The following is a 13,866-nucleotide window of genomic DNA, read 5'->3' as shown; positions in this document are numbered from 1 at the left end:
TGTCATACCCAGCTTAATTTTAATAATTTTAATCTCTTAAAGGAGAACATACGGTTCCTATTTAATAAGTGTTAGTCTAACCAGTCACCAGTCAAACATGACGAGTTTCATCATGAATCTCACTTTTGTGAAAATATGTTTGTCATTTATGAATTGATGGACCATTCCATAAAAACACAGAACAAGAAAAAAAAAAACCCAAACAAACCATATTTTAGGGCTTAGTTGGTAAAGAGCATGGCTAATGCACAAAGCTGTGGTCCATTTCTAACATCACACAGACAGGGTATAGTATATGTATGATCCAGCACTCTGGAAGCAGAGGCAGGAGGACCAAAGTGCAAGTGACTCTTGGTTATAACATACTAAGTTCGATGCCAGCCGAGGATCCAGGATATATAATCTCAAATACAATAGTGTTTTCATAGCTTTAGAAGAGTTAACAATAGGCACTTTTAGAATGTTCTATCACTTCTCCAACTGATCTCTTATCCTAGTCTATGTGACAGAGGCTAGGAAGGTAAATCACCTCTCAGACCTCCAAACTCCCTCCTTATCCTCCCATACCTGCTGGCCTAACAGGTTGTCCTCATTCTCTCCAAGAGTAAGTCTTCCTGTGTTCTTTTGGGTTCACTTTGTCCTGTGCTGTGTTGTTTTGCGTTTCTAGATAGGATTTCTCTGAGTAGCCCTGGTTGTCCTGGAACCCACTCAATGGAAGAGGCTAGCCTTGAACTCATCAGCCTCTGCCTCCCTACTTCCCAAGTTTGGATCTTACCAGGATATGACTCTCCTTTATCCTTTTTCATTTCATGTCCTTCATTCTAAAAATACATGCGTGGGCTGGAGACTGGGGTCAGCGGTGAACAGCACTGGCTGCTCTTGCAAAGGACCCAGGTTCAGTTCCCAGCACTTGCATGGTAGCTCGCAACCATATATAGCTCTAGTTCCAAAGGATCTGGCACCTTCTCCTCTACCCAAGGGTACCAAGCTTCCATAGACAGAGATGCAGGCGAACACTCAGTATACATAAAACAACGAACTTTAAGTTAATAGTAATAAAATAAAAACACATTCGAATCTGCTTTTCCAGAGAAAAACTTCCCTACCCCATCATTCACGAGGCTGAAATGGGAAGATGGTGCGTTTCAGGCCAACTTGGCTCCTGTGAGACGCTGTCTAGGAAAAGAGAGGGAAAGGAAGGGAAGAGGTGGGGGCAGAAAAAAAATTCCTAATCTCTGTCATCTTTTCCAGGCCACTGAACCCTTCCTAAAAAGAAAGTCCAGATTAAAAGTGCCACCCTTCACCCACAATGGTCTCCTACCATGGGCTCCCCATCCACACGAAGATATTATCAACCGTCCACTACAAAGTTACAAAACGCACGACTATCACTCCAATCTCCACTTTCCATCCCGGGGTCATTACCAAATCTGACCATGACCAAAGGCACACCCACTTCCTTGGTCCATGCCCCAGATCCTGTGGGATGATAGAATCCTGAGCCATAATTCTATCAGGGGAAAAAATATCTCAACAATAATTCACTGAGAAACCCCAATAAACAGGACATGTTCAGTACTGAACATAAGACCTGGCACACAGCACCCAAAGTAAGCTAACAATTATTGAGCACCTTCTGCATACTCAGTATATGCTGTCACTTTAAGCTAAACCCTTGCCTCGCCATGGTAAAGTGGAAGAACTTCTATGAGCTTGGTTTTCAAGTGATGAGCTGGGTTTAGGATGAAAAGTGACCTGTCCAAAGCTGCACTGATGCTGAGGAAGAGAATGGCTTACCCAGGCCTCCTGAAGAGGCTCTACTCACACTGGCCCCATGTTCTCCCTTCCCATTGTTTTCTATTCTCATCAGTATGTTCAACATATTCTTTTAAAAAAAAAAATCACAAAGTGCCCCTGGTATCAAATCCAGTATTCTTCGGAACTTATTTCATTTGACCAATCTGGATGGTGAGATCTCTCTCCGTGTCTCTCTGTCTCTGTCTCTCTCAAGATGAAGGCTTTAGTCCAAGTTGGGCTTAAAATTATGCAAGGATGACCTTGAACTCCTGATCCCCCTGCCTCCACTGAGATTACAAGTATTCGCCCACACACCCAGCAACAATCAAGATTCCACATTTCTCCACTTGACATTCTTCCTAGTCTCATGGAATTCACATAGATCCCCTCTAACAAATGACTGGCTATGATATGTTGTTAGTGTGCTGCCCCTACCCCCACGCCTGGAGGTCCCAGAGCATCACAAACCAATGTGACATGTAGGATACAAGGAAGATTATAGAGCTATGAGGACAGAGAGGCCCAGGGTTTCCAGGCAGAAGCACTTTCTACACTGAGACCTAGACATGACACTGGAGAGACCAGGTTACAACAGAGGGGCCCTGGTTTAAGAACATGCTGCTATCCATCATCTGCAACTCCTATCCTGATCTAGGTTCTGATTACCCAAGAGGCTGATGGCCATCTCCACTCAAAGACAGTTTTGATTTGGGTCAAACTTCAGGGCATCCTAAGAGCATCAAGTGCCCCTCCCAAACACGCTTTAATACCTAACTTGGGGAACTTCCTCACCTCCAAAGCAAGGGTTCTAGTCTCTAACTCGGCACCCTCAACCAAGTCTCCCAACTTCAAGACAATGTTGAGACAGAGTTCAGTTACCCCGAGTTCACGCACTGTAATGAGGGAAGGAAAATGGGTAGGTAGTTAAACAAAGTGTCAGACAGAGAGAGTGATCCAACCCGGCAGGAGAAAGCAGGCTTTGTTGAAATGAATATCCTGCCTCCTCAGCTATGAACAGTTTGCTCGCCTGGAAATCCGATCTGAATCAGGTAGACTAGATCCTCGGATTTAAAAAAAAAAGGGGGGTGGGAGATGAAAGAAATGTATTCGTAGTTTAACTGACAACCCCAGTCCCTCTTTTGGCACTGCAGCTTAGATAAGCCTTAGGCAGTGTCAGGATCCATCTAAACATAAGTTACAACTTCACGGTTCAAGCAGGGGTTGCTGTCCTACGGGTGAAGACTAGACCACTCGTCCATGCACCCCTCTTTCACATGGAACCACATCCTTCGGTACCTCTGAGACACCTTCCCAGATCCACAAACACAGAGCGCACCCTATGACCCCCACGTGGTGATGGTTTTTTTGTAAAAAGTTTTTAAGACGTAAGTCAACGATCCAGACTCTAGGTGACTGCAAACTCTTTAAAGGGCAGGAAGTGTTGGCATTCCAGTTCCATCACTTGAGAACCTTGCCTCCTTGCCCGGAGTCTTGCACAGCTGGGCTCCTTCTCACCGCATCCTTACCGGCCTTGGCCGGACCCCACCCCGCCGGTCCCCTTCTCAGCCGCCCTCCACCCGGCTCGTACTAGAGAGCTCCTTACCTGGAACCCCGCGACTGACAGCGGTCTCGGCGCAAGACAGGGCAGGTGCAGCGGCCTTCTCACTACCTCCATCGGCTCGGGGCGGGGCCCGGAGGCCGTGACCGGGTGCTCCTGTCGTAATTGGTCCGCCCCACTCCCGCCCTGCCCTCGCCGTGCAGCGATTGGTCCGCGCCGAGGCCGGACAGCGTGTGACTCACGTCAACGAACCCCTGGCGGCGTCTGCCATTGGCTGGGCGGATGGAGTGAGGATAGTGAGACCCGCGCGGCCAGCCAGTCGTCCGCGCGGCAGCGCAGCTGGAGGCGGGGCGCCGCGGGCGCGCGTGACGGCGTGACGGGGCGGGGCAGCCACACATCAGGCGTCGCCTTGGCAACCAAGCTGCGGGTTCCTAGGCTGCTCAGCGCTGTGGGCCGACTGGGTAGCATCTTGCTACCCACATTGGTTTGGCTTCATCCAGAACCCGGGAGGGAAAAGTAGTATAAAATGTTTTAAAGACTACTTTGAGCTTTTGCTCTTGCTTTCCTGTGGTTTACTCTGGATTTCGATCTTTCTTGAGATAGGTCTCATGTACGGTCTGGCCTTTGAACTAGATATGTAACCTAAGGATGGCCTTGACCTCTAATCCTCCTGCCTTGTATCATCCATCTTGCTTCTCACGTCCTTTAATAAGGGAAGCTTTTAAAAGTTTTATATATTATTATTATTATTATTATTATTATTATTATTATTATTACATTTAGTGTCTGTCCGTGTGTGTTCAAAAGGGGAGTTGGTTCTCCCCTTTTACTTTGTGGTTCTGAGGATTAACCTCAGAAGGTCAGGTTTATCCTGGTCTGTACATGGACCATAGGGTACCAATGCAGTGTACATCCTGCAATAGGTCTGAGAGAAAGTCGCCAGCATTCCCGTGTTGCAGGGGAGAGAACAAAACTCAGAGAGGCCGGGGGGAGGGGCAAGAGTCTGCTGAGGCCTTGGCAAGGCTGCCCAGTGGTAGAGTTTATGCTTAGCATTCTAGAGGGCTGGGGTTGCACAAGTGGAAATTGGTTTTAAGTTATCTATTCCCTGAGGTGTCAAGACCTGGACCTAAACCAGCAAATGAGCTGAGAATCCCTAAGCCTGTGTACCTCTTGTTGCCGTGTAGCCCAAAGACTACAGCTCTAGGCTTCTTTTACACCACTTATGAAAATCCTGTGTAGAGATGATGTGATAACAAGAAGCCAACCTTTTGCTTAAAGAAGGTGTCTTTTACAAAACTAAACCAACCAACAAAAAAACAAAAACAAACAAACAAACAAAACGCAAGGCCATACATAGCCACCATGGTGATGTAACCCAGACACTTGGCAGGTAGAGCCAGGAGGATCAGAAATTCAAGATCAACTTCGTTTACATAATGTGTTCAAGGCCAATCAGGCTAACTGAGGAGGCCCTATCTCAAAATAAGAACAACCTCTCCAAACAAAACTAAATAAGTAAAACAGAAATGATGGTATATGCCTGCAATCCCAGTGTTTGGGGTGCTGAAGCAGGAGGATTGTTCTGAGTATGAGACCAGCCTAGGGTATATAACATGATTTTTATCTTAAAAATGGCCTTTTTTGGTTTTTGTTGTTGTTGTTTCCTTTTTTGAGACTGGGTCTCATTATGTAGATCTGGCCAGCCTTGAACAGAGATCCAACTGCCTCTGCCGCCCTAGTGCTGGAATTAAGGACGTGCACTACCACAGTCATTTACACATTGCACAAGGGTATCATTGAGGCTAGCCCTGCCCCTATCTACTCTCTGTAGGCATTTTCATTGAAGTGCACACTGTGTGAAGGCCATCCTAGAGTTTCTAAAGAGGGATATCATTGTCCCTCCCTTTCCTGCCTGGAACTGACAATCTTTCCTCCCCTTCAACTCTGGTTTCATCTTCTGAACAAGCTCCATTGATAAGAGTTTCTGGTGAATCCAGTGTGCCTTATACTCCTGGCTATGTATTCCATACCTTTAGCACACATATTCTTTATAAAATGTGGAGGCAGGCAGGTCACCTCAAAGACTAAGAATGTGTCAGGTAAATTATGTCTCATAGGGAAAGTGGGGTGCTCCCTAAGCAATTCTTCCTCCAGCTATTAAGTTTACCCAGAGTTGCTCTCCCAGAACCAACTCTTTCTACTGGGCAGTCTGAGACTGGTGATTGGCTGCTCTGGGGGTATAAGGCTGTAACTTTTTAAAAAATTTTTATTGGTTATTTTATTTATACACATTTCAAATGTTATCCCCCATCCCAGTGACCCCTGTACAGACCCTCTATCCTATCTCCCACCCCCTGCTTCTATAAGGGTGCTCCCCCATCCACCTACTCACTCCCACCTCAACACCCTGGCATCCCCCCTATGCTGGGGCATCGAGCCTTCACAAGACCAAGGGCCTCCCTCCCACTGATGTCAGATAAGGCCATCCTTTGCTACATATGCAGCTAGAGCCATGGGTCCCTCCATGTGTGTTCTTTGGTTGGTGGTTTAGTCCCTGGGAGCTCTGGCGGGGGGGTGTCTGGTTGGTTGATATTGTTGTTCTTCTTATGGGGTTGCAAACCCCTTAAGCTCCTTCAGTTCTTCCCCTAACTCCTCCAGTGGGTTCCCTGTGCTCAGTCTGATGGTTGGCTGCAAGTATCCACATCTGTATCAGTAAGGCTCTGCCAGAGCCTCTCAGGAGACAACCATATCAGGCTCCTGTCAGCAAGTGCTTCCTGGCATCTGCAATAGTGACTGGGTTTGGTGACTGCATGTAGCATGGATTCCCAGGTGGGGCAATCTCTGGATGACCTAAGATCAAAAACTCAAGTGACAGGAGATATTGGCAAGGATGTAAAGAAAGAGGAACACTTCTCCATTGCTGGTGGGATTGCAAGCTGGTACAACCATTCTGGAAATCAGTCCGGTGGTTCTAGAAAATTGGACATAGTACTACCTGAGGACCCAGCTATAACACTCCTGGGCATATATCCAAAAGATGCCCCAACATATAACAAAGACACATGCTCCACTATGTTCATAGCAGCCTTATTTATAATAGCCAGAAGCTGGAAAGAACCCAGATGCCCTTCAACAGAGGAATGGATACAGAAAATGTGGTACATTTACGCAATGAAGTACTACTCAGCTATTAAAAACAATGACTTCATGAAACTCTTAGGCAAATGGATAGAACTAGAAAATGTCATCCTGAGTGAGGTAACCCAGTTACAAAAGAACACACATGGTATGCACTCACTGATAAATGGATATTAGGAAAAAAGCTCAGAATACCCATGGTACATCTTACACACTATATGAAGCTCAAGAAGAAAGATCAAAATGTGGATGCCCCAGTCCTACTTAGAAGGGGGAACAAAATAATCACAGGACTTGGGAGGAAAAGAGGAGGGAGGGAAGGAGAATAAAAGAGGGCAAGATCAGGTGTGGGAGGAGACAGGTGAGATGTACAGAGAAACAGGAAATTGAACAGAGGTGTGTAGCAATCAACGGGGGATGGGGAACTGGTGATAGCCAACAAAAGTCCCAGATGCCAGGAAAGCAAGAGGCTCCCAGGATCCAACTGAGATGACATTAGCTGAAAAGCCCAGCAAAGGGGAGAATGAACCTGTAGAGACCATATCCAGGGGTTAAGCACGGCCCCCCCAATTGTAGGATGGGGCCACCCACCCTTTTCAAAATTTTAACCCAGAATTTCTCCTGTGTAAAGGAACTATAGGGACGAAGAGTGGAGCAGGGACTGAAGGAAAAGCTGTAAGTCTTAACCTCACTTCGGGACTGTTTTGCCTGACTATCCCAGCTGTAGATCCCCTGCCTCTACTGTCTGAGGCTGCAGATGTGACTGTGCTGGTCACACACAGTGGGGTCAGATTGAGCAGGTTTGCTATCTTTTAACAGTAGACACTTTGGCAAGTATGCTCGCTTAACAAATTCAGTAGGCTGGGAGGTAGAGCCCCAGCCCAGCATGTGTGAGATGTTGAAGAACAAGCCACAAGTCAAAAAGTGCTTAGGAAACATTGGTCATGGATTCAGACTTAGCGTGAAACCCCAGAAGAACCATATATATTCCTGTGAACTGTTCCTAAACCTTGGAAATTTATGGCTAGTTAGAAGTGGAGATATGGTAGCCCAACTGGATTATTCTCCTGCAGAAAAGGATGGATACAGTGAAATGTAACCTAACTAGGGGTTCAGGCACAAAACAAACACTGTTTTCAAATCCTATGAAATTCTGTGACGTAACACTGCTCATTGTCTTAACTCTTGTCATAATAAAGTGAGAGTCAAAGCCTAAGAAATTTCTTAAAACTCACAACTGGCCCACATAGTATGGGATACCGGCCTGGTTTCTATGGGTTCAACACACTGGAGCCTTTCCTTTACACAGTGGAGAAGCCTGGGCGTAGAGTCTAAGAAACCTGATTCCAATGCATTCTTCTATTCGGTCATGTAACCATCACTCCAAAATGAAGCACCAGCCACCATGGAGTCTGTAGAAGGCCAAGAGCAAATTGAAATAAGGTGTTCTTTGCACATACATGACCAGGCAGTACAGTGTTATGCAACGCAGAGGGTCAGGGCCTCATAGAAAAGGAGCAAGTTGTCTGGCAACATACACTGCTGACCTCAACCTTAGACCTCTCTACCTTTAGCCAACAAATAGATCAAAGAGAAACTGGCAGTACAGCTCCCTGGACAAACAGGTAAGTAGATCTGGCCGTGCACTTCACTCAAGCCCAGACTGCTTCCTTTTCTTTTTAAATAGTTTTTTGGAATTACCTAATTTCCCCCTGCTCTTTCCTTCTTCCAACCCCTCCCATATACCCCTTCTTGTTTCTCTGAAGATCACCCCCTTAAAAAAGACTTGTTATATATATTCATAAATATAAAAATGCAGCCCACTCAGTCTGTATAACGTTTGTATGTACGTCTTTAAGGATGGGAATCTGGTATTGTACAACTCAGTTAGGGTGGGGAGTGGGGATAGACTTTGAGGAAGTCTATTTCCCTTGATCTCCACAATCCTTAGTTGCCTATAGTTCTTTGTCTAAGTTGAGGCCTTCTAAGCTTTCCCTGTGTCATGTCAGCGTGTCTGTTGGTGTTGTCTTTATTGTTCAGGTCTTGTGATGAGACTTCATGGGTCTTTTCTGACTCTTTAAGAGACACGATCTCACAGCAAACTCCCTGTTCTGCAAGTTCACACAATCTTCCCGCCCGGTTCTGCAATGACCCCAAGCCTCACCTGCGAGAATCCTCGGTAGATGCATCTGTTGGGACGGAGGGCCACATTTTCTGGATTTTGATTCGTTGTGGTTTTCAGGAATGGTCTCTGCCACTCGGCAAAGGACTTTTTTTTTTTTTTTTTGCTGAGGGGTAAAAACCACTTACTTCGGAGAGGGCACTGCTTTCTTAGTAAAATTTCTATGAGCTTCTCTGCCTCAACTTCTGATCTCTTTCTTATACAGTAAGAGAACATTCGGGGAATTCTACTGTAAGTCAGGAGAAAAGCGAAACAACCCACTAGCAGATATTGCCAACTGGGAAGATGAAGGTTGGAGTGGGGAGGGAGGCATGTCCAAAGTCGCCTACTGTCAGCTAGGAATCCAGCGACTTACAAATGTTGGCAAGCAAGCTGGGACCAGAAAGCCAAGACAACTAGAACCAGAAAGCCAAGACAAAGGGCTGTTTGACAAGCCAAGTAGTTCATCTGTTATCCTAATAGCCTGAGATTAAATTAAGAAATACGTTAAAAATTGTAGATGTAACTTTGATAGACTCAGAGTTTAGAAGCCTAGCACATGAAATGTGTTTTTTCTTGGTCCCATCTCTGTCACTGTTCCCAAAGTTGTTCTCCATAAAGTCTGATTACCCAGGGAGCAAAGTTTGCTCACTCCTCAGTTTGCGATGAGACAATTTAGGGTGTGGCCTAAGATGCCAGGAAGGCACCAGTCAGTCATCAGATTGATTGGATGATTAAAGGATCTTCTTGGCCCCATCCACATGGGAAAGGAGACATCAGGCAAGCCCGGTTAGAGTGGCTGAGACAGAGCTAGCTTTGAGAATGACAAATCCCTGCCTTAACTCAGAAACATCGCAATCTGTATGCTGTGCAAGAGCTCTAAAGCCAAACCAGAATGTAAGCTTTGGGTACTTGTGCAAACTTTTAGTCCGAGCACTCAGGAGGCAGAGGTAGGTGGATCTCTTAAGTTTAAGACCACTTTGGTTGACATAGGACAGCCAGGGCTATATTTGAGACCCTGTCTGAAGAAGAATTAAAACAGAGCAAAGTAGAATATGTCTTCCCAAGTTGTGAGCTATCTTAGCAAACAGGGGTCACCCAAGGAGGAAGTGTCGCTGCTGTCTGCTTCTAGTCAGTTGGGAAGCACCACCGTGATTGGCATCTGAAGTCAGGGTGGTGAGGATGGTGGGGCTGAGCCCTCAGACTTGTGGGATCTGACACTGTCTCCTGATTGCATAAAATTGAACTTCTGGTTATGTAGGAAATGACCTTTGGAGAACTGCTGCATCTGAGGGAGCGCCCTCCACATACACGTAGTCACAGCAACATTCATGATAAGAGAAAGAACTGTTCCTATACCGTTCTAGGAACTGACTGGGAAAGAGAATGTTTGCATCCTTCTCTTGGCGCTGCTGTTAAGACATGGCTGAGTTCCAGATTCATTAGACCCCTGACACGTTTGCTAATAATGGCTACGCTGGAAGGCTGCACTAATGTGGAAATTCATGTTTCATCGAGTGAACACGGGCCCTTTCTATCCTCGTTTGTAATGGAGACTTCAACTGCATGATGTGGTTCTGTTTAAATGTGAAGTTTGTATCAACTACAGAGGAATTTTAGCATGGGTTTCTTTCCTGATGATTAGAACTATGGCTGACAATCTGAGTTAACCCTTTAGATTCCCCTTCTGGCAGATAATCACAAGCTGATTCCTTCCTTCCAATTCCACCCTCTGTTGTGCCCAGCACTGCGCCCGCTCCCTAACCCCCATCCTCCAATTCTTTGTGTTTATTATCGAAGGCATAGACTCTCAGTGGCTTCATAACTGTTTCCCCTTTCCATCAAGGCTACTCCCTTTTGTCTAAATCTGTGTGCTATTGATCCTAAAGAGTAAGGAAATAGAAAAAGTTTTAAATTCAATCAATCCATCACATCGGTGGCTGAGGTCATCTTTTTTCCCAAGAACAACCCAGTGGGGCCGGTTATTACTTTAATAGATTTAGCGTACGAGTTACTTTAGCAAAAAACCTAAAAATACAGATTTGTTCCAAGCATGAGAAAGAACTGCATTGACTTATGAAGTCGGTCTGCAAAGGAACGGGCAAAAAGTCACACTGGTAAAACCAAGGACATTGTGAAACAAATAATATACAAACTTTTATTCAAAGATATTTCAAGAAAGACACATGTTGGTCATCTTTAAAGAGATTCATCGAAGATCTCAGAAAAACTATCTGCTCGATACACATGATTAGTCACAGAAAGCTTTCTCTCCCATTGATAGCAGCTAAATTTATACACACGGAAAAAATTCTTAAGACCATGCAAATTCAGTTGAATTCCACACATTCATTACATTCATCAAAAAAACCTGCAGGTTATGTTCATGCCGAAAGTGTTACTTTAAGAAAAAAAAATTAAAAACACACACCAAAAACATGATCAAGATTAAACTAAAGAAAAATAATAAATAAGCATAATTTATATTTTATTTAAAAAAGTTTGGCATCACACATATTAAAGTGTGTCACGCCATGGTTCGTTCATTCCTCAGAAGTGGCGTTTTTAAAGTGTTAAGCATTGTTAAATATCAAAAAATACAACTCTGTTTTACAATGTAGGACTGGCATAATTCGAAGTACTGTGCCAATTATAAATAGATAATCAAACATCTTTCCAAACATATTTAAAGGAAAGCATATAGACACACATTTATATGCACACGATTTATTATAGTCATGTAATCAAAGATATTTATAAAAGCAAACAGTTTCATCCCTCAACAGTGTCGAATACTTACATAGATTTTAATCTGTCCCAAAGATTCTCTGTTCCCAGGAGATTTTTCAGGAGAAAGAATAAAGATAAAACTTAATTTTACAAGAACACACGTTAACTTTATTCTCTTTCACAAAATAATCCATAGTCATTCGAGGCTGATAAGAACTAGTTTTTAAGAAAGCGACTGCCTAAAGACCACAGTGGAGGGAGGGACTGCGGCCTAGGTCTCTCGTAAAGTCAGTCAGCTGCTGCTTGGCGCAGAGAAAGCCTACACAGTGCTTCTACCAAAAGTAATCTTCAGTATCCGAGGCCTCTGAAGGCCGATGGTCTCGTCTTCTGCTGAGACTTAAAGTGCGGCTACAAGTGGAGAGGCTCAGTCCCTTCAGAAATCCTTGTTGACGCCTGGTTCTCATGGAGTGATACTCTGAAAATGTCCTTCAGGCTCATAATGGTTTATCAATAACTGTGACCCCTGCATGAGGAAACGAAGAAATAAGACACACCATAGGCAACATTCTGCTGTGCCTCTGAGAAAATCCAGAATTGTGTACTGCTAAAGCCACAGGCAGCATCTGAGTGCCCTTCCTCTAGGTGAGCAGCACCATGCTTTAGAACTTAGATTATTTTATTTCATGTGAGTGTTTCCCCTGCACGCATGTATGGGTACCATATGTGCGCCTAGTGAACTCAGAAGTCAGGGAAGGGCATGGGTCCCGGGTACTAGGCTAAAGAGAACTGTGAACCACAGTCTGCTTGCACTATCTTCTGCCCTTCACCGTTTTCTTTCTTTTCAAAAAAAAAAAAAGCCTTTTCTTAAACAAAATGAAACAACCTATTTTCATCATTTAATTCTGTGTATATGTGTGACTGGGTGTGGGTCTGTGCACAAGGGCCCACAATTATGGGCCATCCTCGAGCTAGAGGGTTCTCTGCAAAAGTAGTAAGCACGCTTAACCCTGAGCCATCTCTCCAGCCCCTTCAACATACACAACTATGAAAGTTCTACTCAGGCCTGAATAAATTCTATATCAGACTACCAACCTAGAACTTTCTTTTTCCCTATGAAGTTATTATCGGAGAGAATTTGCCTTAGTTAGAAAATAAAAAAAAAAACAAAACTGCACCTGATCCTTGAAGAGTCATCAAACACGCTGGAGGGAGGCTACGTCCACCATCGTGGTCATGGCGACTGTCTTGTGGGCGTGTACGGGTACCAATGGAAATATACACGGAAATACACAGTAGGTGTCCCATGTCAGTTATGACTCAGTGAAGTTGTTGGGAAATTCTTTCCTAACACTACATCATTTTATTCTGTGATCCTGCTATATAGTTTTCTGGAAGTGTCATTTTGGAAGATGGATAAACAGCCGTGATGATTAACTAGTAAAAATTAAGTTTCTCTCCAATAATGTATTAACTGTACTAACATTCTAATACTTAAAACATCATCAGAATTAGTTAACATATAAAACGTAGGGTTTTTATTGTTTGTTTTTGTTTTGTGTTTTGGTTTTTCAAGACAGGGTTTCTCTGTGTAGCTCTGGCTGTCCTGGACCTCTGTAGACGAGGCTGGCCTTGAACTGACAGAGATGTGCCTGCCTCTGCCTCCTGAGTGCTGGGATTAAAGGTGTGCGCCTCCACTGCCCGCCTGTAAGATGAGGTTTAGAGGCATCACTATATTAAAGACTTATAATTCTCTCATCGAGAGAAGGAGCCAGAAATCACACAATTCAACCAATGCTATACTAAAGTAAGGCACTCGACCATGCGTCTAGGGCAATGCATGGAGCTGGTCACGCTTGTTCTTTTCAATGGGGTAAAGAAGGATGTGTGTCACAGCACACACAGAGGTACAAAAACCACCCATGGGAGTAATTTCCCTGCTTTCATCAGATAGGTCGTCCCGGGGCCTGAACTCAGGAGCCTTTGTCCACCGAGCCCTCTTGTGAGTCCCTTAGCCATAGTTTCTGGTTAAGGAATTAAAGCCTTACTGCATACTGAACATCATATACAGTATTTAGTCATAAAATTGAATAAATACGTTTGAGCTGTAGCCTAGGGATATTAAGTGTTACACCACGAAGACGCTGGTGCTTCCTGTGAACCCACACATCCGAGGCACACTGTCCAAGCATCCGACACAGAAGATTTTCTCCTCACGGGAAAACTGATGCCAGCTGTATGCCAGGAGACAGAGAACGAAGTAGCCTTACCTGCGTAGCTTCTCCCCGTGCTCATACAAGAGGACACAACTGTCCATTTATCTGTGGTGGGGTTATAATACTCTACCGATGCCAAGTTACACGAGCCGTCATCTCCTCCGACGACATACAACAGACCATTAACTGCACAGACACCTTAAAAAATAATGCATAAAGAAACACAATTACCTACAACTTCCAGGTGAGCGCAAAACAACCCACACGTG

The 13,866-nt window shown here is 44.6% G+C and overlaps 1 protein-coding gene across 1 annotated transcript in view; it reads right to left on the bottom strand.

Annotated features, from left to right (window-relative positions):
• Positions 1 to 10,622: 10,622 nt before the first annotated feature.
• Positions 10,623 to 13,866, bottom strand: part of Klhl2 (kelch like family member 2) — a 112,786-nt gene continuing 109,542 nt past the window's right edge. The window contains exons 14-15 of the mRNA XM_032919496.1: positions 13,652 to 13,795; positions 10,623 to 11,907 (exon numbers count right to left, since the gene is read on the bottom strand). Coding sequence (XP_032775387.1) covers positions 11,879 to 11,907; positions 13,652 to 13,795 — 173 coding nt within the window. The 3' untranslated portion in view covers positions 10,623 to 11,878. The remainder of the gene's footprint in view (positions 11,908 to 13,651; positions 13,796 to 13,866) is intronic.

The sequence above is a fragment of the Rattus rattus genome, chromosome 13, assembly GCF_011064425.1.
Source record: "Rattus rattus isolate New Zealand chromosome 13, Rrattus_CSIRO_v1, whole genome shotgun sequence".
In the NCBI taxonomy this organism is placed as follows: domain Eukaryota; kingdom Metazoa; phylum Chordata; class Mammalia; order Rodentia; family Muridae; genus Rattus; species Rattus rattus.
This window is presented reverse-complemented; position numbering and strand designations above follow the sequence as displayed.